At 40.9% G+C, this 22,335-nt stretch overlaps 3 protein-coding genes and 1 long non-coding RNA gene across 8 annotated transcripts in view; 1 reads left to right on the forward strand and 3 right to left on the reverse strand.

The window, feature by feature from the left end:
• Positions 1-3,150, reverse strand: part of magi3a (membrane associated guanylate kinase, WW and PDZ domain containing 3a) — an 88,922-nt gene extending 85,772 nt beyond the window's left edge. For both annotated transcript variants that reach the window (XM_047039758.1, XM_047039757.1), the window contains exon 1: positions 1,610-3,150. In XM_047039758.1, the coding sequence (XP_046895714.1) occupies positions 1,610-1,916 (307 nt within the window). In that variant the 5' untranslated portion in view covers positions 1,917-3,150. The remainder of the gene's footprint in view (positions 1-1,609) is intronic.
• A 916-nt stretch (positions 3,151-4,066) lies between these two features.
• si:ch73-206d17.1 (tyrosine-protein kinase STYK1) lies at positions 4,067-8,488 on the forward strand. Of its 3 annotated transcripts, none has more exons than XM_047039751.1 (9): positions 4,067-4,961; positions 5,140-5,295; positions 5,458-5,658; positions 5,793-5,974; positions 6,079-6,162; positions 6,266-6,483; positions 6,617-6,657; positions 6,757-6,853; positions 6,947-8,488. In XM_047039751.1, the coding sequence occupies exons 1-9, from the start codon at positions 4,913-4,915 to the stop codon at positions 7,116-7,118; spliced, it is 1,200 nt and encodes a 399-aa protein (XP_046895707.1). In that variant the 5' UTR covers positions 4,067-4,912; the 3' UTR covers positions 7,119-8,488. The 3 variants fall into 3 exon arrangements, with proteins under 3 accessions (XP_046895707.1, XP_046895706.1, XP_046895705.1); XM_047039750.1 differs by having other exon boundaries at positions 4,067-4,542; positions 4,885-4,961; positions 6,617-6,853; XM_047039749.1 differs by having other exon boundaries at positions 6,617-6,853.
• Positions 7,242-17,351, reverse strand: tmem269 (transmembrane protein 269). Of its 2 annotated transcripts, none has more exons than XM_047039752.1 (7): positions 17,112-17,351; positions 16,471-16,526; positions 13,579-13,726; positions 13,106-13,203; positions 9,879-10,022; positions 9,514-9,714; positions 7,242-9,357 (listed from the first exon to the last, which is right to left on the reverse strand). In XM_047039752.1, the coding sequence occupies exons 2-7, from the start codon at positions 16,493-16,495 to the stop codon at positions 9,248-9,250; spliced, it is 726 nt and encodes a 241-aa protein (XP_046895708.1). In that variant the 5' UTR covers positions 16,496-16,526; positions 17,112-17,351; the 3' UTR covers positions 7,242-9,247. The 2 variants fall into 2 exon arrangements, with proteins under 2 accessions (XP_046895708.1, XP_046895709.1); XM_047039753.1 differs by having other exon boundaries at positions 13,579-15,204; positions 17,112-17,350.
• Positions 17,352-18,430: 1,079 nt separating this feature from the next.
• On the reverse strand, positions 18,431-21,886 carry LOC124481119. Its single transcript, XR_006957619.1, has 4 exons — positions 21,777-21,886; positions 21,139-21,334; positions 19,719-19,863; positions 18,431-18,768 (listed from the first exon to the last, which is right to left on the reverse strand). It is a non-coding gene; the product is annotated as an uncharacterized LOC124481119 (long non-coding RNA).
• Between the last annotated feature and the right edge of the window lie 449 nt (positions 21,887-22,335).

Here is a 22,335-nt window from a genome sequence, read left to right on the forward strand (position 1 = left end):
CGGTGTCATGTAAATGAGATTATCACACAACAGTGATGAATATGGGTGGAAAATCTGGGAAGCGTCTATCGATAAAGAAGCCACATTGCTGACTGTAACTGGGAATTAATTCTGGAAGCAATCACCCCTGCCTCTTCCAAGCAAGCAGAACCTCTGACAAGAATAGCACTACAAATGGAAGGGGGGCGTGTGTATGAGAAAGGATCAATACATGTTTTGAAACAGTCTGTTTCTGTGGGAGGACCAACACCAGCCAGGGACTCTGGTGAGTACACTTCAGCCCAGCGCGAAGGAGGGCAGCAACCTGGGGATTCAAAGACATTGAATCAATTCAACTTGGACTCACCTCAAGGCGGCATGACCAGCACCATTAACAGACTACGTCCCTCTGCAGACATGTCTAAACATCTCACACACTAGGCCTGGAAATGGGAGCATGTCCATGAAACATTTAAATGGGAACTTTTGTGCTGAAATTCTCTGCAGTGTTGCCCGACTACAAAGAGAAATGACGTTGCCATTCTACCCGGCTCCAATTCCTTCCTGTTTATATCTACATCTAGATCGGTCTGCCTATAACTGGCAGGAGGACCTTTGTGCATCTGGACCACATTTTATAAGCCTAGTATTACTCAATCTAATAGAAGACTATAACAGATTGTCACAGATGGAAATCAATCAGTAACAGAGATTTAAAATGACTGGCCATTTGGAAGTATTCTACACGCCTTCACACACACACACACACACACACACACACACATACTGATTTATCTGATAGGCCTATGCTTTAGGCCAGTAGCCTTGCACAGATTAGTGCAAATGACATGGAGAAGATGTCCTGTGGCGCATGTAGAACAACAGGAGAGAGACCATGGGATTACAGTCAGACAGTGGACAGCATCTGTGTACCCAAGTCATTACTTGTAGGATTACTCACAAGATTCATAAAGCTGTCTGCCGACAAGCTCAAGACATGCCCATGTTATCTGAGCGACTACAAGAATCGGCAGTGTTTCCGCAGTGCTGCGTTGCGTCCTTATCTGTCAGATAGTGCCATACAAAAAGGTGGCTAACTCGGAGAATACAAGGATATGTTCGTGTAACACACAGCACATGCTCTGTGCCTTTAACTGTTCACACACTCACGCCCTACACACACACCTGATCCTTCATCTTGGAGGCTAGGGGCTCAGCTGGGTGCGAGGAGGCAGCACGTTCACAAGTACTGGTTGTTTCATCCCTTCCTATCAGGCTCCTCTCAAGTGAGCCCAGTCAACCTAACCCTGCCATGACCCTGGCTGTCCTGCCCAGGGCAAACAAACGATGCACAGTACACACACACTCGATCTGACATGTAGATAAGGGTTTTCGAAACCCATCAAACATGCTTCTGACAGTGAGCCAGCCTCAGTGTGGTTGGTAGGCAGCCCTGTTGGCCCTGCAGGGTTTCAAAAACCTCTGCCTGATAACCGTCATATAGAGCCTACCTCTCCAGGTTGTGACGTCATACAGAATATCATACAACTGAAGACAAAAACACTGGGGTTTACACTTACAAGGCTGGTATCAGGCAGTAACCTTTGTTTGATATTGACACATTGCATACCTGGTTTCACAGTCTTTAGGCGAATGGGCTCTCTGAAGTGGCGGATGACAGCGAGGGTGTCTCTGTTGGTCAGCCCGCTGACTGGGGTGCCGTTCACCTCGAGGAGCACGTCCCCGGTGCAAGGAAATCTTCCTGCGTGACAAACCATCGCATCCGCAATCACCTGGCCCAGGTACGGGAATTCTCCGAGTTCGGCACCACCCCCTACTTCCACAACGGTGCCAAACTCACCGGCATTTCCCCACGAAACGTCACACTCTTGTACTTTGCCGGACCAGTGCTTTTTCTTTTTCAACGTTTTGGACATGATGAATGTCTCTTGCAAGCCTTAAGAGAAGTCCTGGGGTTTGTTGATATAACAAGACAAGCTTCACACAGTCATGCAGATAGAAACTGTACAAATATGCTGAAGCTGAGATGAGGCAACCTACTACTTGTGTTATATTCCATAGCAGTCTATCGTCCCTTCAAATTGATCAGTTGTTTTTGCCTTTTGATTGAATTATCAACCTGTCAGCTATGCAAGACCTTCTGCGTCTGTGTTGTCGGAGAAGGAGAAATGGTATCGTGGGGTTGCTAGTGTTAATAGAATCCTTCAACAGCCCGTTCCACACAGTAGCCTACTAATGTTTTCAGACCAGCATGTCCTCTGCAGTAGTCTATTTACTATAGCCGACTATAGAACTCGCCCGATCCAAGCTACAGTTAGTCTTCGCACAGTCTAAATCTAAATTCAGTCGGTTGAAAGTCACGGATTTGGAGTAGTAGTATCAGGTAACGGCAGAAACCAACATATAAACTGACCAATTTAAGCAACGCGCAATATGTAATATTTCGCTATTCGTCTTCAAAGTGGTTCAAACTGTTGCGTAAATCCACTACCGATTCTTGAGCCACCCGAACTGCACTGCTTGGCCATTAGAACTTAGTTCAGCGCACCTGTTCTTACACTTCGAGGTGACATCAGATACGACGTAGGCCTATTCCCTGGAAACTGCCTAACACCGGATACCTGTCCACGGAGTATTTCGCCGGGTTCACTTCAAGCCTACTGTGCTGACTGCTGCTGGGAACTTGCTCCTATTCTTCTGTCAGCTCGTTCAGCGCGCGCTCTAGCATAGCTATGACGTCCCATGTAGTAATGCCTTTTCTTTAAACGGCTGTGCCCTCTTGTGGTTTAAATAAACCAGTACTACACACACATCTCATCACACACCATTCTGACACACAAATAAGGTTGGTAGGCTAAGGCTAATATTGGAAAAAGTTTTGTTGAGACACATTTAAAAAAAATTGCTCCAACAACCACTGATACCAAATTAGTTTCTCAAGATGTATTCTTTCTTAAGTTCCTTGGACACGGTTAATACCGTGGTGCTTGTGCCGGTATCTCAAATTGGCAGTAGCATAAAGACATCCAATTAATGATTCAACAACAAACAAATCAAATCTGATGTTGGTAACTCGATCCTTATTGTAACAACAAGGTGAAGTTAGTTTCATATTCGACATTAGTCTCTCATTCGAAAGACGCTACCAGAGAATGCTACTTTGCAGCGACAATTTAGGGACCGAGTAAAAACTACCCATACCATTTTGAAAAAATATGACTTTTATAATATTTTTATGAATATAAAACCTCAAACGGACACCAGGGTATTTTAATAATGTCTGGTATACTTCCACAGACTTTTGCAATTAAGTTTCAAACAAAATGAGTGCGTTTACATGCACACCAATACGCCAATCATAACCAGATAATGGCAATAATGTGATTATTAAACTGATCATGTAAACGCCTTTATCTGATTTCTAAAGTCGGGTTAGTCTTAATCGGCGTATTCATCACCCGATAAAGACATCTGGATTTTGTCCAATCATTCGATTCTTTGATGCATGTAAACACCTTAATCGGCTTTCTTGCCATTTTTGGAAACTGCGCATGTCTGCCACTTGTTTTGAAGTCACAGCCCGTAGGCCTATGATTTCATTTAATTTAGCCTACCTAATTAAACAACCACATACATTAAAGACATACATTTTGTGATGGGTAGAGTTAGAACTAGCGTAGGCGTACTGAGCGTAGATGCCTGAATCATAAGATCACAACGTCTTCCACTTTCCGTTAGCCTACTATTAAAAGTAACATGAACGCCGTTGTCATTTGATTCTACATCAAATAGGCTACCTAAAGTAACGTCCTTTTTACAATAAGATACAATAAGCTATCCTCAAACGATAAGCAAAATAACTAGTTGTTATTATTATTAACTAGACACAAAACGTACGAAAAACGATTCGCGAGGATTAATCAATTTTCATGGTGATTTTCTATCATTTTGTTTGAAACTTATTTGAAAAAATAAAGGCGGTGGAAGTATACCAGACATTGTTAGAATACTCTGGTGTCCGTTTGAGGTTTTATATTCATACAAATATTATAAAGGTCATCATTTTTCAAAATTGTATGGGTAGTTTAAACACGGTCCCTAACACGACGCTGCAAACCAGCGTTACCCGAATGTCGAATATGAAACTACCTTCACCTCGGTATGTTACCTTGTGGTGAAGGACACTAGCGCATTGCAGTCTCGCTGACCAATTTGTCAAATACCTCCATCTACTGTCAAAACATGTGGCTGTCTTGAGACAAAAATTTCACTAGCCTTGTTTTCCACTTTTATCTCCCCCATGATAACACGCGAGTATGCATGTACAATGTCATGTCTCAAAATAATAAACAGTAAAAGACATTTGAAATGTTATGTAGCCTGACGAACTTCAAATGTCCCCCGTTGTTAATGATTAACTCTCTGTCAACTTGACAGCCTCCACACTCACCCGTTCAGCCAGACATTTTGGCAAAGCAGTTGATAGCTCGATGTCATTGAGAGAATTATTGAAACTCTTTATTAACTTGTGACATCTGTCTGGTAAGGGCACCCGTTTACCTTAACTTTCTTTTCGTGGTTGATAAGAAGGCTACCCTGAAGAGCATATAAGATGATTCAACATATTAATTAGATAATCATTAACAGGTCAGCAGGTGTATTTTTAAGGGGGACAACCTTTAATGCATTACGCATTGGAACTTCTACGAAGTTAGTGAAGCCTTAATTCACATCAGATCAGGTTTTGAACTATAATAAAGGCGTATACTTGAATGTGTGACAAGGCCTAACTTTCCATGCTGTAAAAATGTTTCACCGTTCAGTAAAATCCACAGACATCTAGTGGCATGATCCTGATAGCTTCCCTCTCCCTTTTTATGTGAGCCATGCTGAGACCCAGCAGCTGTCTTCTATGGATGTGCAGATGGCTTCATGCAATAACACCTCAGACCCTCTCTGCTGTAAGTCTGTATTTTTTAATATAGTCTTTGAGACAAAATAGTGACTAGGGCCTATATCCTGATTTCAACCAATTATAGTCATAGCATGTAGGGTGTGTTCTTAGCCTGGTAAGCACGTGCCTGAAGACATCAAAGTGACTTGAATCTTTCTTCTCTTGACTCTGCATGTTTGTTTTAGATGAAGAGAGTTCAGGTCTGCTGGCTGTAATCGTCATACCTGCCCTGCTGTCTCTCAGCACTGTTGGAGTTCTTGTTCTGATACTGATCAATCTCCTCCGGAAGACCCTTTCCCCAGGCAGTAGGCTGACCTCCAGCCATGGCCATGATGTCAATAGTAAGAAATGAAACAATGTTGTCAGAATTGTTTGAAATATCTCCAGGAAACACACTCGAGAGAGAGAGAGATGCCCCTGCTGTTGTTTTTTGATCAGATTAATTTATCTTTACATAAAACATTATTTCCACATGCCAACTGATGGACTAGTGTGTTTTACAGATCAGGAATGTATTTCCATAAACGGGACAATGGTGAGGCCTCCTCTGAGTTCTCAGGATGCGGTGTGTCTGTGGGAGATCCCTGGAGATTGTACCCTAGAGGGGCTGGAGTTCTGGCAGTCTGGCCGCTATGGACCCATCTGTCGAGCGTCCCTGAGGAGGGAAGCCACGCCCACCCCTGTGGTGGTGAAAACACTGAGAGGTGCATTACAGGACTCCATTTTCACTCACATACAGTTGCTCAGTTCCAGACTTTTCTCAGGTCTAGACACTCATAGGCGTGACACAAATGAGGATATCTTTTTCAAAATCTATAATTCAAATCATGCTCTCTAGATAGTTCCAACCAGGGTGAAGCCAGACAGTTTGTGGAGTGGGTCCGGTTCCATGCCACAGTATGTAAGCATGACAACGTGGTCCGGATGCTGTTCTGCCAATGCCTCCGTCTGCCCATGTACATGGTCCTGGAGACCTGCAGTCCAGGGAACCTGCTGCACTTCCTCTGGGCGATTAGGAATGTAAGAGAGATACATAGTCAGTACTGGATCAGATACAGACATAGTGTCTGTTTTTTTTTGTCTGATATGGAATTAACAATATAAGGAATGTTCATGCTTTCCAGAGTGATTCTGAAGCGGGGGATAGCTTGCAACATTTCTCTGAGAAATCAGTGTTTCTGATCGCAAAACAAGTTGCAACTGGCCTGGTAAGTGATTACAATAGAGGCGTTTGGATTGATGATCGAATCCCTACTGTGGCAGAGTACAGTTAGGACGACCACATATGTCTCACCCAATGTCTTCTCTTAGGACTATCTGCTATCAGAGCATAGGCTGTTGCATGGTGATGTCGCTGCCAGAAACATCCTTATTGGCCCAGGGCTCTCCGCGAGGGTGTCTGGGTTGGGCTTGGCGTTCAGCAGCCGTCAGAAGGACACCGTGACAAAGGAGCAAGCAGAGAAGGTGCCTCTGAAGTGGCAAGCCCCTGAGAGGATTCTGAAGCTGCCCACCACCGACAGGAGTGACGTGTATGCTGGGGCGTGAACTTGAAAAGCTAGAAATGGACTTAAAAAACGTTAGATTAATTAGACAAAGTATAGACCTCGTTTTTTGTCACATTTTGATCTGGTTTTTTGTCATTTTTCTTCTGCTTCTCTTCAGATGGTCCTTTGGAATCTTACTGTATGAAATGATCACCTTGGGTACTGTATCGTCCGATTCGTCCCCAACTCATGTCAGTCACAACAGTCAGCATTTGTGTGACTATGACCAGAGCTGTGTTATTTCTCCTCCTCTGACAGGCTCTGCGCCCTTCCCTGAGCTGGAGCCTCTCGCCGTGCTCCCTCAGCTCCAGAAACACTACAGAATGAAAAGGCCAGAATCATGTGGAGTACCTCTGTAAGTACATGACAGACTTTACAACAATTCAAAGCACATGCCAAAATGTACAGTGTCCCAGTTCTATACGCATCCTGTTAAAATGGATTTCAGGTATGACCTTATGAAGTACTGCTGGATGTGGAACTTCAAGGACCGCCCTGCATTCTCTGCCATCATAAAACTACTTGAGTCCTACACATACCTGGCTGGGACCAAGGCCCTTCACTCAACAGAGGGCTTGGACACCTTTGAGTACAGGAAGAAGGCAGGCATTTTCTCATGAGTATCGAGGACCTGGCAGATGATTTTTGCAGTAGTAAACTGATACATGCGTGTAAACTGACAAGTGTGACTAAATCAAATTAGTCAATGTAGTTCAAACAATGGATTCACACAATGGCACACAATTGTTTCACCTCTTTTTTAATGTCAAAACATTACGAATAAAAAATACAGGTGGTCTTCAGACGTGTTTGATATTGGGTGTGTATAGTTCTGTTGCATTTCTAATACACCAACACTAGGCATGCATTACTGTGGCTATGATGGGGAATAGAAGAACCAGATGCAGAAACTCTGGAAAGCATTGCTTGAGTACAATATGCAAAACTGGCCTTTAGTCAGTGCTCAAACTTTACTGTTTTTTCTCATTACACTGGATGTGATGTCAACAAACCTTTATCTGGAAAGGTGAAGCCAGACACAAATACAGCCATACTGTTTGTCACCACAACTCACAGGTCCTCAGACATTCTTAGAAAAAGAACACAAGTTCCTTGAAAGAATGTTTCATTAACTATCTAAATACCTAGAGGTGGAAGGGAGGTACCATCATTACTCTGAACATCACCCTTCATGCTGAAGTGATGAAAGTTTATGTTTAACCAAATTGGTCAAAAACAATAATTTCCTCAGACAAAGGTGCTGTTAAGGTTAGATGTCATGTACTGTTACACTTTCACCATTCAGATGTAAACTGCCCACACTGCATCACTTGAAACAAAATGATCTTAGGATGTGATTATGACATACAAACATGTCTTAAGGAATGTGCAAAGTCTCTTAAAACAGAATCAAAGTGCACAACGATGATAATAAAATATCATGGACAGAAAATGCATCCAACCCCAGTCTCAATTGTTAGTCAAAATAAATGTTAGAAGAAGACCGTTAGATTCAAACATGACCAAGTTTTAGATGGAGTGGATGAGCATACTGAGAGACAGGTGTCCACGTCAGTTCCTCTGGGATCACTCCCATGCATCTCTCAAACATCAATGCCCATGTTCTCATCCGCATGTTACCAACACATGGAGATACCAACCATAGTTCTGACTGATTTGAAAGCTCTTCCTTCTAAATAGGGATAGTGTTTGAATTAAGGGTGCAATGCCAGATGCCAGTTACAATGCCATATTTAGGGGATACACAAACTTTTCAAATTTTGGAAAATACTCAAAAGAAGCTCAATCTTAAATCTTCACACAAAATCATATTGTGTTTACAATGACTGTGCAAGAGTTCTGTGTATATGGATTTTATATGAAAAACGTTGTCCAGTTATAAGATTCTGCTCACCATACCTTACAAATTCCAACATTGATATAAATGAGTCAAAAGAAATGCCAGCCAATTAAAGCATAAAAAAACAAAGGTTTCTAAAACCATGTGACTGTAGGTGCAGGAGAGCAGACGTGTCCTGTCCAGAACTGCCAGGGATGCTTGTTCTTCATTCCAAAAAACAAGGCTGTGTTCAGTTCTACACAATGAATTTGTTCCCATATAAACATTATGCTCTCCTGAGAAAGACAAGGTTTTGTGAGAGTGCCACTGATACACTGGAAAACTTGGTTATGCCTGTTTTTAGCTGTGGATACAGGTTTGAGTAGGTTTCTCAATGGCAATCTAAAACTGGACACAAAACAATAAACCGTAATCCAATCTAAAAAATTACGAAACATTATGAAAAAAAATATATCAACCACAATCAGTAGACTGTTTAGGCACAGCTCGACTCCCAATGACAGTATTAGGTATAGATTGGATGAAACATTAAAAACAGTACGCATTCATCACAAATACCGTTTTTGATGAACATTGACCAAATGGGTAGTAACCCATATAGCCCCAAAGAGTTCCGAAATCAACGCTTCATTAAAGTAATAATGCTTACAAACATTAAAATAAAATTTATTAATTATCTATCTCACTAACTAATCAATTCATACATATTTTACTCATCACCTCAAAACAAACAAGGTGAAAGACTGCAGTGGTCTGCTATTGGGGTGAGCTGAGCGCATTCGGTTTGGATCCTTTGTGGCAGTAGGCAGCCTGTCTGGAAGCTTTAGTTCACCCGGACGGGCCGTGAGGGAGCCTACTGTGAGTCTGGAATGTGTCCACACAATCCACCTACACCTTGTGGCTCCAAAGAGATGTTGGAAACAAAATGTAGGACACTGACCACAGCAGGTAGTAGACACAGGCAGGGGGGAAGGAGGAGCAGAAAACCATGACAATGCCTACAAAGAAAGAAAACAAGATAAGAAAACCCTTTAAATCTTATATACTTATGCATGGCTTTCAGAAACATTCATTTATAGAATGTAACTTCAAACATAGGAAGCAATCTGGGTATAAACATCTATTTCTAACCCACAGGTGCCAGTGCCAGTTACCTCCAGCATAGATGGCCTTCTTCCAGGCCTGGGATTCCAGCACCCTGTCATGAGGGTAGAAGTTCTGGCTGACCATGAAGATAATCATGGGAATTGCTGTTAGTCTGAGCACAGCCATGTTCCCTCCAGTCAGCAGGGAAAGGCAGGCCAACATGGCAGAGGAGTAGATACAGGGCAGGCCACGGTACATGAAGGGAATCCCTGTACACCAACATGAACACACACACCACACACACACACACACACACACACACACACACACAGGGAAGCTTAATAAGGGCAGTTAAATGAATCTCCAGCTAGGAAAACTTATTTATGTATTTACAGCAAAAGCTATACGTAAATGCAGTATTCCCTGATCTTACCACTGCTGAAGAAGCAGATGCGGACAAACACAGACAAGACGTAGCACATAGACAGGATGTTGTCCATCAGGGCAGGGGTTCTCAGGAGCAATGAGGTGGCAATGCCAAACGTGGTGAAATCAGCAAAATCATCCAGTTTAGCACCTGAGCAAACAGGTAGAAACAGTGATTATACAGTATAGAAAAATGTGGCTCTGAATTACATTCAAATCAAGTGTTATACTTATGTCTAGGAATATCTGTGGTTGTCTTGAGCCAGAATGCAGGCAAAATGCCTTGAGTCTTTTGCTCTTGATGCCATTTCCAATTGTTTAGGAATTTTAATAAAAGTACAAAAGCAAAACCTGAGATTGAACCCATATTCCATCTCACTCAGAATGTCCTGCAGATGAGAATAACGTTAGATGAGGTCGAGTCTGAAGCTCCAAACACTTAACTTTAGAAAGGGCAGGATGGAAGGGGGGAACCCAAACGATAAATGGACTGTTAATATTCTACCTCTATTATTCCTAACCCTAACAGTTATCCTCCACGAATTAGTCTTCTGTTTTTTGTTCTTGTTGAAACAGCCAAATATTTATCAACTGCATCTATGCTTCTCCTGCCTTGTTTAGCACATGCCTGCAGGCTTTAACGTTACAACAAATCAATGGATAAACAGTCAATTTGCAAGAGCCTCTCTTTTTCTTCTTCTTACGCTCATATAAATTAATTTATGTTCCATGAATATACATTTATTATGAATGTATAACTATATCATTGACATATTTTCATGCATAGAAAGAAATCTATACTGTCTACACTTACATTCAAATGAAACATTTGTATGATCTTTTTGATGATCGTTTGTTTAGTATTCCTATGTTGGACTAAAAGACACATTTTTGACCCAGTTTGCAGTCCAACAGTCATAAAAATTCTCTAGTATTATGACTTCAGGCCCAGGATTGTAGAGAAATGGCAAGTGCTCCACCCACGTGTCCCAAACACATCCCTCTCAGAACGTGCTGGTCGCCTGTCCCACTGTGTCTCTGTGTCACATCAAATAGTCACTGATTCATTTCTGGAGTCCAGAAAGAAACAACTCCATGTATGCATATCTCTTTCCACTTGTCTCCAAACACTTTTCCCTTCCAGGTGAGATCTTATCCATGGACTGTGGAATAAACAATTTGAATACTGCTGTAAGGTTTTTGCATATGAAACTGCATATCTAGTGGGCCATGGGGTAGCTATCCTATACCTGAACTGCATTCCCAATACGAATGAATTCTAGTTGAATTGCATTCTACCTGCAGACTCTAAGGAAGAACACTGTGAAAATGGTGGCACAGAGACGTGCTGGTCCTTTCAACATATTCTGGGGTCTGGCAAGGCCTTTTCCGCTATATACCTGCAGCCAGCCATAATCTCAACCAAGATTTTCAGGATCAATCTTCAGGGTACTGAAGGGTACCTGCAGGGTACTTGTACAAACTGGTGACCTTTGGTCAGACTGATTTAGGCAATTTTATCCTACAATTTTTGGGGGGGCGTGATTTAATGTATTTAATGGTATTTCACAGCTGTCATGACTGTTACATGATAGTGATGTTAAAGAAGCTTCCCAGTCACATATGATGTTGTGTTTGTGGATGGGTGTGTGTGTGAGCTTACACCTAAATGGGATGTCTGCAGTAAAACATTTCTGTGTCAGCTTAACAGGTTGACAGTTTCCCCTGTAAACAACATTCCCAATAGCTGTGTTCTCTTTATCTCCCTAGAAAAGGGAGTATGTTTTCAGCCAGTCATGAGCATGAGGCCATTCTGACCACAGCTCAAATGAACAAGATGGAATTCCACCACTCAGGGTCAACAATTTTAGAAATGTCAGATATGCTGGGACCCCAGAGCATCAGGATAAAACAGACAATTGGAGCCTGATCCCTGGAATTAGAATGCTTAATCAGAAAGTGTTCACAATTGACACAAACGAGGGGGTACAACACCCCCACCTGCGAAGTCATGCAGAAAAACCCTGTCGGAGCACAAAGCCCTGAAGCATCCGGGTGACAAGGCATTGTGGGGGAACCTAAAAGCTATTTCAGGCAGCTGAGCTAGATGGACTTTCTGCACGTACAGATAGTGCCACCTGTGCCTTTCTTCTGTAGAGGATGTATTTTCGAAAACATGCTTTGGTGGCACACATTTTCCATATCTGCTTTATGCACTCATTCTGTGTTGTACAGTATATACTGTTGGTGTACATTTTCCACATGATCACAACCCTGGTCCATGCAAGGCCCTCAGGAGGAAGCACTTTTTACACTATTCTTTATATCGTAGAAGTTTGTATATAGTATATATATGTATATACTATACATACATATGTATAGTGAAGAGGTCTATCATTAACCACTGATCAAGTAACAAATAAGAATTAAGTAAATAATGATGAATATATTACTTTTATACTGTTTTGAATGTTCTGAATAAAACAGGATGATCTACACCCCGTTATATAAACTCATTCAGGAGAGAAATATGCCCATTTATGAATTATGCTGCTTATATCACTGATAAACTGTCATTATGCTGTTTGCTAAAGCTTGCTTATTTCTGCATAGCCATAGTTTGTTATTTGAAACATTTGACAAGGACATTTCTATGACACTAGTGTAGGTCAAAGGTCAAAATGTTACCAACGTGTATAATACCATGCAACTTTAAACAAGGAAAATAATAGGAAAGTCAACGCCATTTTCTAGGAGCTAGCACCTTGAATACGGTGTCTTCTCCTGCTAGCGAAGGTTATGTTGATTACCCCCCCCTGATGTTCTTAGTGAGAGTAGCACCTCCCATAATTTGATGCTATTTTACGGCCCTTCAGTCCTGTATTCATTATCCAGTCTTCAGAGAAGCTCAGCTTGAGTGTATCAGACACCTCTGTATTACAGATCTGTAATAAATACTTTGATTTTGTCTTGAACTTTTATTTGGCAACCGAGTTCATTGACTTGGTACTTCCACAGCAATATGGTACAAAAGGGACTTCTTCAATATATATATATATATATATACATACAAAAATGCATATATACATATATACACATACAAAAGTGCATATATAAATATATACATACACACACACACAGTCAATCTGACCACTCCATACAGCTGGAGTTAGTATTGAGCAGTGTGCAGTACTATCCTTAGTTTGTCTCTGGCAGGGGCTCTGACACACTCACCCAGAGCAGAACATGCATCTAGTCGTCTGGCAACGGCTCCATCTGCCAAATCCAGCAGGTAGCCAATCAGAACCAGCCAACATGCAGCGTAATGGTGGCTGGAAAAAACAAGTGCAATGTTTGTGCTTGTAGCAAATCATTTACTGTCAGCATTCAGAGAAAAAAACGTTTTCATTACAAATTCCTACATGGTCAACTGAATTTGAACTGTGATATACTAAGGACACAATTTGATGGCTGAGGAATGGGGTTCAAAAGTTAAAATCAAGCATTATCCCTTTTTTCCTCAACCTAATCCATCTTTCTGGTAGAATGTCTGTGTACTGTATGTCAACTTGCAATATACCACACAAATGTATTGGTTTGAATGAAAGCAACAAATCAGCCATCTGCAGGACACACAAAACCACAACAATGCAAAAATGGGATTTGCAACTACTTGTGCCTACATGCATGTGATTGAGTTCACTCACCCATTCAAACTGCAAAGGATAGAGCTCATGCCCATGAGCATGTTCATCACCGAAAGAGCATTGGCTGCATTTTTACGAGCAAACTCCTTGATCTTGATCCCTCTGGCCTGCTCGGTCAGGAAGAGCTTGCTGACACGCTGGGAAAAACCTGAGACCAGACGACGGGAGCTATTAGGTAGTGGTCTATGGTGGTCTTCTAACCTGCTGGTCTGAGGTGGTCTGCAGAAACACTAGGCCTAGGATCTGAGGGCCGAACTGGAGCCGGTCATCTGCAGCTTCACTGACTTCTTCAGCTGACTGTGCCTGAGTTACCATTGCTATTTATGTGTCTTCTCAAGATGCTTAAGTGATATGAACAGCAAAGCAAGTGAAAGACAGACAAAATGAAATAGAAGCCTTACTTTTTACAGTAACTGCAGCATTCAGTGTGGTATATGATATTTACAAAATGATATATATTAGAGTAAAAGCTAAGCAACCAAATTGCTTCATTTAGCTGATAAAAAGTAGCAACACTTACCAACCAGTGTACTTGTGGACCCACCTTACGAAAAAGCTTATGATCCAAGTATCCGATTAAAACTGCGCAATTTAATATAATTTGTTACTATAAGTCATGAGCAGTGGATAACGGTCGACCCTGGCATGATTCAATTCAGTTATCATGACCTTTGAAATGGACCAAACAGTAATGACAGATGTGTATATATACAGTTCTATGGATGCTGTATATTTGGACATGTATATCTAAATGGTGTGCTTTAAATCAATGTGTATTGATCGAATGGCATTCATCAAGGGTCAACCATAGGCAACGAATTGTCTACAGGAAAAATCTAACTTTCAACATCGAATATGGGTATTGTTTGTCTAACACAAGCAGACAGTGTTATGCCGTAAACTACTAGGCTGTTGAACCATCTGGCCTTTGGGCTGACTTAACCCATTGGCCAGTAATAGAAATGAGGGACATGACAGCAACCATCATGTCTTGTTGTTGAAAATAATAAATGAGACTTACTCTACCATTCTCCTTTACAATACAGATACTCAATTTCTGAACTATAAACAATATTCAGAACTGTCTTGGCATGCTTGTTCAGTGTGAATTGTTAAGTGATGTTTCATGCAACTACATCCTAATTACATTCCTGTAATAAAAGAGTAACTAATATCAGTAAGAGAATAACAATTCAACATATCATATGGATTGAGGTACAGTTTGGATATCTGTGCCATAGAACCAAGGCCTCATAGCTTCATAGGGCATCTTACTCAGCAAGATTGAGTGTCTCATCAAAGCCCCCGCAAATCGAAAACCTGTAAGGGCTTCCAAAGACGAGAAATAAAGTCTTGTTTGTGTTTTGTGTCTCCTCTAGTAAGTGTAAAATGTATAAGTATAAAATACAATTAAAGTAACCAACAGTGTCACAGTGTCTCAGAAAACAACAGACACATACATCAAAGATAACATTTAAATCTGTTCTCCAATTCTACAATAGTAACCCCTTTTAAACTCACTAACTCCTATGTGTGAAAAGGGTTAAAGTCATGTTCCTACTATTCTGTTTTGCACACTGAACTTCCTGTGAATCCAAAGCCAGGCGAGTTCAAGAGACTCTTCATCTGAAAGAAAACAGTGTATGAGACACAGCACAAAGCCAACAATAACTTATTTATATACTTTACTAGATAGCATGCTGTTAATTCTTGATTTACATTTTACATAAACTATGACCTGGACTTTGACAAGCTAACCTAAACAATCTCTTTAAAAAAAAAACATGCATTTATCTCATTCTGTTCTCACCCTTGACTGTGTTAAGAAACACAGAGGCACTGCCTAACTGTCTAACCTCTACTGTCACATTACAATGGTGGACACAAATTAATATTTTGGAGGCAGAATTTACCCAGATGTCAGCTGAATGGAATATTTCAATGATTTGGGGAAGGTGCACTGTTCCCATGACAAATCATTTTGCTAAATAACCAAGCGCAAAGAAAGCTCATGTCGTAGCTTTCAATGATACGGACTGTGGGAGACAAGAGCCTCAGCAAGACGGAGCTGTCTGTAGTTTGCTATCAAAACATTTAGAAATACTGAGATTAAATCATTGACTTTTAAATATTTATATGAAACACCACAGTGGTGTGGCAAAAATAATCCTAAACAATCTATTGCTCCAGGCAGTCAATCCTGTCTTACTACACAACAAAGACAGGTGAGGGAGGCTCCTGACTCCTCATGATCCCATCTCTAAGCCTGTCTCATTCTCTAGACTACTGCGTACTGATAGTGATGCATGATGGGAACCCTGCTTGTGTAACACTATTACATTGTAACAGTCTTGGAGATAAAAAAAAAAACATTTTACAACTGCAAAGTTATGGGTAGTGGACTTTGGACCGTTACTATCAGAGCAGACTGAATGCAGGACTGTCTTCGGTTTCTGACTTCTTTCTTTTTGGGGGTGGAATTGGGAGCAGGATGTGGTGTGAAATTAAGTACTTTGATGACAACATTTGAAGAAACATCAGAATAAAACATCTATTACACATGATGGCTGATAACCAGTTATATATTTTGGGGGGGATTAGTGATTGAATATGTGTTTTACAACAAGGTTGTCTATTAGTAACTTATGATACTAGTGACTCAGAGCTGTCCTGAAAACATGTTTCCCATTCCCTACTTCATAACTGCTCTTTAAAAAAATCCTAATGGTTGGCTTTGTCTGAAACTTCTAGATTGTCCCCCACCCCTACCTCCTAAACTGTGTTGAACAGCCCAGCCCAGACAACACAAATAGAATATGACTCTGATAAGCCACCGTTGTGTGTGAGTTTTTCTCAGCATCAGATGCAGGGACAGAAGTAAGCAGGACCTACCAGAAGAGGGAGTCAGCATTATCATGATTGTCTTGGGTCTATCCACAGCACCAAACCTGAAACACAACCAATGATTGCTTTATTTTAGTTTCACTTAAAATAACATTTATCGTTACAATCAATTTAACTGAATTTCAAAAATGTTTTGGAATGATCATAAATGCAGTATAGTATGTCCACCATACTGGGATTTTTAATATTATCATTTATATGCTTTCACTCAGCAGTTGTCATCACTATAACCTACTAATAACCCATCAAAACATCCAATGTAAGATGCATCCGTGTTTATTATGTGAATGGCGAATTTACGGTTCATCAAATACGCACTATCAATTCCTTCGGAGTCATACGCGACTACACAATGGATGTCAGCCTTTAAAAGCCTAAATGAGACACCCACAACTTTCACATTGCCATATAGCATTGCCAATTATTGGAGCCAATCCACAGACTAATATTGTGACGATGTAACACCATTTTACAAGAGAAGATTAAAAATATTTTAAGTGCGTCACATGTGTTTTTTTCTCCAGTGGATGCAATACAAATATCACAGTAGGACTTATCACGTTAGCACGACAAATTGTGATTTTCTTCCTTATTATAGGCATAGTAAATGTCAACCGTGAGTGACTTACCTTGAAGGAACTGTTAGGTGATGCTGAATTGTGTAAATGATTGAAAGTTCTAGATTGCAACTTTGCAACAGACAAAGTGTATATGCCACTTCTTCTTTTAAAATTATATTTTTTTTAATTAATGTACAATGTACCAATTCGCTTTTGTTTTGGTTATTTGTCAGTCAATTGGTCAGTTGAGTGCCACAATGATTCACCGCTTCGCTTTTTAAAGCCTGGGATAGATCCGCTGACTGGAATGTTCCACCGGAAATGACGCTATGACGAATGTTCGAGGAAATCTATTTTTTTTTTAGAGAATGTAAATTATGAGAGTTCAGTATAATAGTAAGTAAAATACACTCAGAACTGCTGCATAATTGCTGCAGATTGATATGAACGTAACATTTGCATTTAATATATTCAAACCGGTGAACTGCTCAGTTAGGGACCTGGGTGAAATTGTTGGTAGTGTCAGATCTTTAACATTTGCATTCAATGTTCTATGAAAATGTTACATCTTCAACCGAATGTGGGCATTGCAGACCATTAGTTCCACTTCTTACATCGCAAAGCAGCTCTATTCTGCAAAGTAGCGTTTCGAACCCATCACTTGTACTACTGTAAAAATAATACTGTAAATATATATACTGTGTTTCGGCAAACTGTCACCTTGGTGAAATTGTTGGTAGTGTTAGATAGTTTTTTTTAGTTGTATTATTATTATTCTGTAATGGTAGAGACAAATAACCAAATGTAAAGAGTCTTGGAACACAACAATATTACTTTATCCCTAGTGGTTGTAGCAGATTCACCTTTAAAGTAAAATTGCCATACCAACTACATATTTAGTGCTGATCTTAAGCTTGTTGAAGCAACCTTTTTAAAATAAACAACTTCATGTTTGTTTTCCAAACTGCTGTTATCTAGGAAAACATTGCTGCAGCACATTGTATGCTTATGCTGAAGGCTAATATAATACAGAGTTAATTCATAATTCAGAGTTAAGTCATAGAATAAATCTAAGAATGCTAGCCAAGACCTAGCAAGGTCTTTGTTATCCTCTTTGTGAAGTAGAGATCCTTAGAAAAGAGCAGTCTTTCAGCTTTTGTTCGGCTATATTGCAATTAGGAAGATCACTTGCCTACTATTTGGTACCATACCTTATTTCTAAGTGTTGTATTTTAAATAGTGAAGGCTAGACCAACACAGTTATAACCAATCACCTGAAATAGATGATTTGTACACAAATCATTGAGGTCTAACTATCTTAGTCAACAGGAAATACTTGTAGGTAGGCAACACATTGCCATGGGCCTCGTCTACCAAAGGGGCCTTGTGAATTTCTGTTTCCTTTATTAATGAATTCAAATCATACAGTAAACACAGAAAGTTGAATGTGTTGAACTGGACGCAAAATCTAGAAAATGTATTTCACTTCCCAGATCTAGGGTCCAGGTTACGTTTTGATCCTTTATTGCACATGTACAAATCAACCGCAGGGAATTCTGAATAAATGTGTGCTTTGGTGCATAAACAGGCCTTATGTTGACCCGTTGTTTACTGAACAGAAGTTAAGAGGACAGGTAAAGCAGACCTTGTAGGGTTAGGGTTAGCACAGCACCTGCCTCCTGGCTGCTCCGCATTCACACAGGCAAAGCCATGGGTAGCGTCATACCTGGAAGAAACAGATTATTAAGTATTCTTTTAGCACATATTTGACTCCAAACCATTATGATATTTTTCTGACACTTATTTCTACACATATTTCCAACTGTTTCTCTGTCTGGGGTGCCAGCATTTCTGGGGAGTAGAGATTGTCAGTGAACATGGAACTCAGCTATTAATCAGAAGGTTGCTGGTTCGATTCCTGGCTGAGCCAAATTATGTTGTGTCCTTGGGCAAGGCTCTTCACCCTGTTTGCCTCAGGGGGGAATGTACCTGTACTTACTGTAAGTTGCTCTGGATAAGAGCGTCTGCTAAATGTAATGTAAATGTGTACACCAACTGCAGCTGGGATTCATATCCCCCCTCCTAGACGGGTGGTCAAGGTCAAGCCAGGTGGTTAGGCATCCTGTCACAAACATGTGGCCATCCCCCATACACTATATACATATGGTGTGGAGGATTTGTAGCGGATATTTCACAGGGGCTTTGTGGTGATCCAGAGAAGTTTAATGACAGAAACTACTTTTCAATGTTCATTAGAAAATGTTATTAGTCATGTGAATGCATGTTTGCAAAGGGCCATGTCATTCATAAATCGTACGTAAGACTACAGCATATCAACCAATTTCTCCATGTGTGCATGTTTGTGAGATGCCACAAATGCTTTTTTTTTTGCTTGGCAAAACTCTGAAGGATAGATCAGCATCACACGATAGTCCTGGCATTGTCTAGTCCTCTGAGCAGATTGATGCAGACAAACCCAAATTCCACATTATAGCTAAGGGACATGAAAATAAACACATTTCTTTAAAAAAGGGCCGTAGGCTCATCTGTTATTACACAATTGAACTAATACGTATTGCACTGCCAAATACAAATGAAGTATATCTCTGTGTGATTACACAAGGTAACAGTCTGGGGCTGATCACTATCTAGTGTACACACATTTATTGTACTTACGAGAGGAAGGTTTCTCCAGTGTGCTTAGCAGAGATGCCATAGGTGGTCTGGGCCTAAAGACTGATGGGAGTCTGACACACCTGTCCAGGGAAGGTGTTCAGCAGCTGGGGAATGGACTCCACATCGCCCTCTTTAGTAACCTGACCTTAGGGACAGTTGCTATCATCAACACCAGTGTATATTTATAGAAAACAACTTTGTTTTCAAAACAGCATCTTTTTTTTTTCAGAGGTGGGGCCATACAGTAATTGGGATTTTGATATTGTCACAGATGTGAAAGTGTCAAAGTATGTTTTTGCTTTGCACATGAGGTCTGTTCAGGATGTTGAGGACACGGAAGTGGAGACACCTTGGCAAAACTCTGTCGGGCATGTAAAACTAACTCTATAGTCCTGGAAGTGTCTGTTTCCCTGGTCTGCATTTACATCGTCAAACCCATAGGTGGCATCCTAACTGCGGCAAAGGAACCACAGGGATGAGTGGAAATAAAGTACACTGGGATGTGAAACTTTAGATTATGTGTAAAATACATGTAGTTCGTAGGTGATTTGATTCGAAAGGCTTCTATGTTTTTTGTAAAGGGACACATGCTGTGACAACTGTTGCTGCACACAGGAAAGGGGGATTGTTTGTTGTAGTAGATGACTATCTGTTTAAAGAAACATAGAGGCTGCAGATGGGTTGGGTAACTTAACTTGTGAGACGCTGATTGGGCATGCGCTACTTCTTATCCCATCTGATTCACGGTCAGGTGGTTTTGTGGTATTGTCTGATGTTTGTGTGTCATAAATTAGTTTGTAGCAGAAAGATACTTGTATCTCACATGAGGAGGCGGTCTGAAGTGCCGGAGACTGGGTCTCCATACACTGTCTGGGCTTCAATGGCTATTGGACGATGACATATATCCCTAGGGTACATTCTGAGGAGCACATTCAGCACCTCATAGTCTCCATTACCTGTGGGGTCATCGAACCAGCGTGTTCTATACTCTGTCCAAAACAACAGTCTGCCTGACATCACACACAAGATACTTAATACTTCCCCTCGTGGCATTCTAATTCAATGGCAAAACCATTTAGCAAATTCTTATTTCAACATGCAGGAAAACCAGTACAGAACAATCCTGAGCAGGTGGACATGACTTTGTAATCCTCACATGACCACCGCTTCAATCTGAGTTTAGACACGCAAACCCCTCTGAGGCACTGTACCTGCAATGGACCAACTCATAATGTTTCAAAGATTGGGTAACACATGATTAGCCTGCCTAAGGCTGCTACATTTTTTGTGTGACTGTTGAGATAATATTACACAGACCCACATCGAGATTTGTATTTCAAGATTAGAGTAATTCACATTACTCTTTCTGTATACTAATAGTAAGTGCGAGTGTGATTGCTGTACAGGGTTGTCAGTTTACCTGTGGAAGAAGTTATTGGTGTATAGTAACTTAATGCCAGACACGGTTTGGGCCTCCATGTCAATGGGGCTAGCACACGCTCCCTCCCAGTGCCTCCTTTGCAGGTCTGTGAACAGCTCAGAGTCCCCCTGGCTGGTCACGTTCCCGTCATCAAACCAGGCTGTCCTGCAGACTGTCCTGCAGACTGTCCTGCAGACTGACCAGGAGGAAGGAACAGGACAGCCCTGAGAGGAGCTCACAGCTAAGTCTGACGGAACCCTCTCACTTGAATGGCACATTCAATGACATTGACATAACTAGAGAAGGCACTCACTCTCCAGCGCTGCAGTGAAGGTAAACACATCTAAAGGATGACATTTCAAAATGCTTGAATGTCATTCATATATTTTTGGAAATGAATGTCGTATAATATAAAATATATGGAATCTTAGTGGCCTTTACCTGCAGTTAGAACAATGCTAATTGCAAAGATCTGAGTTAACATGATGATAAATGGTCATTTTGCAGCAAGAGAAATCTGCTATTAGGAAGGCACAGAGGTTCTGTCATTAGGTTGAAAAGTCACTCAGAGATCATTTCTAAGGTATCATCCGACTTGTTATTCTACATACAGCATATAATAATTCAATATTACTCACCGAATGATCTGCAGAATTGACAGCAATGTGTTTGTAAGACTAATTGGAATAGTCTGAATCTCTCCACACCATCAAGTTGTATACTGCTGACCAAAAGAGTTGGTCTCCTAGTCTCCTCCATGTACAAGCTGTCACATGGTATACAGGCTCCTCCTGTACATTCAGATCACAACACCAAAGTCGAAGATGCCTTCTATTACCTGTACCTATGTGTGTGTGTGTGTGTGTGTGTGTCTCATTCCATCCTCCTCCCATCCTGTTCTCGACCTCTCAATGTGGTTTTCTCAGGAAGTTCAGGTTTCTTCACACTAATCCCCACTCTTTTTCTCTCTCTGCACACCCTGAGTTGACATTTGACTGTTCTCTTTAAGAGTCCCGTCCAACAAAGGATTTGTTAGAACTAGATTGAAATAACAATGCTCTACATTGTTTTATCTCTGTTAGTATAGATCATCTCTGCCCCATGCAGAAGATCAGTAAGATGAGTGGGTCTCATCCCCCAGATGGGTTGGTGTGGTCATTTACATTTCCTGTTTTTTGAGGATTTCACAAACCATCT

The sequence above is a fragment of the Hypomesus transpacificus genome, chromosome 18, assembly GCF_021917145.1.
Source record: "Hypomesus transpacificus isolate Combined female chromosome 18, fHypTra1, whole genome shotgun sequence".
Lineage (NCBI taxonomy): Eukaryota > Metazoa > Chordata > Actinopteri > Osmeriformes > Osmeridae > Hypomesus > Hypomesus transpacificus.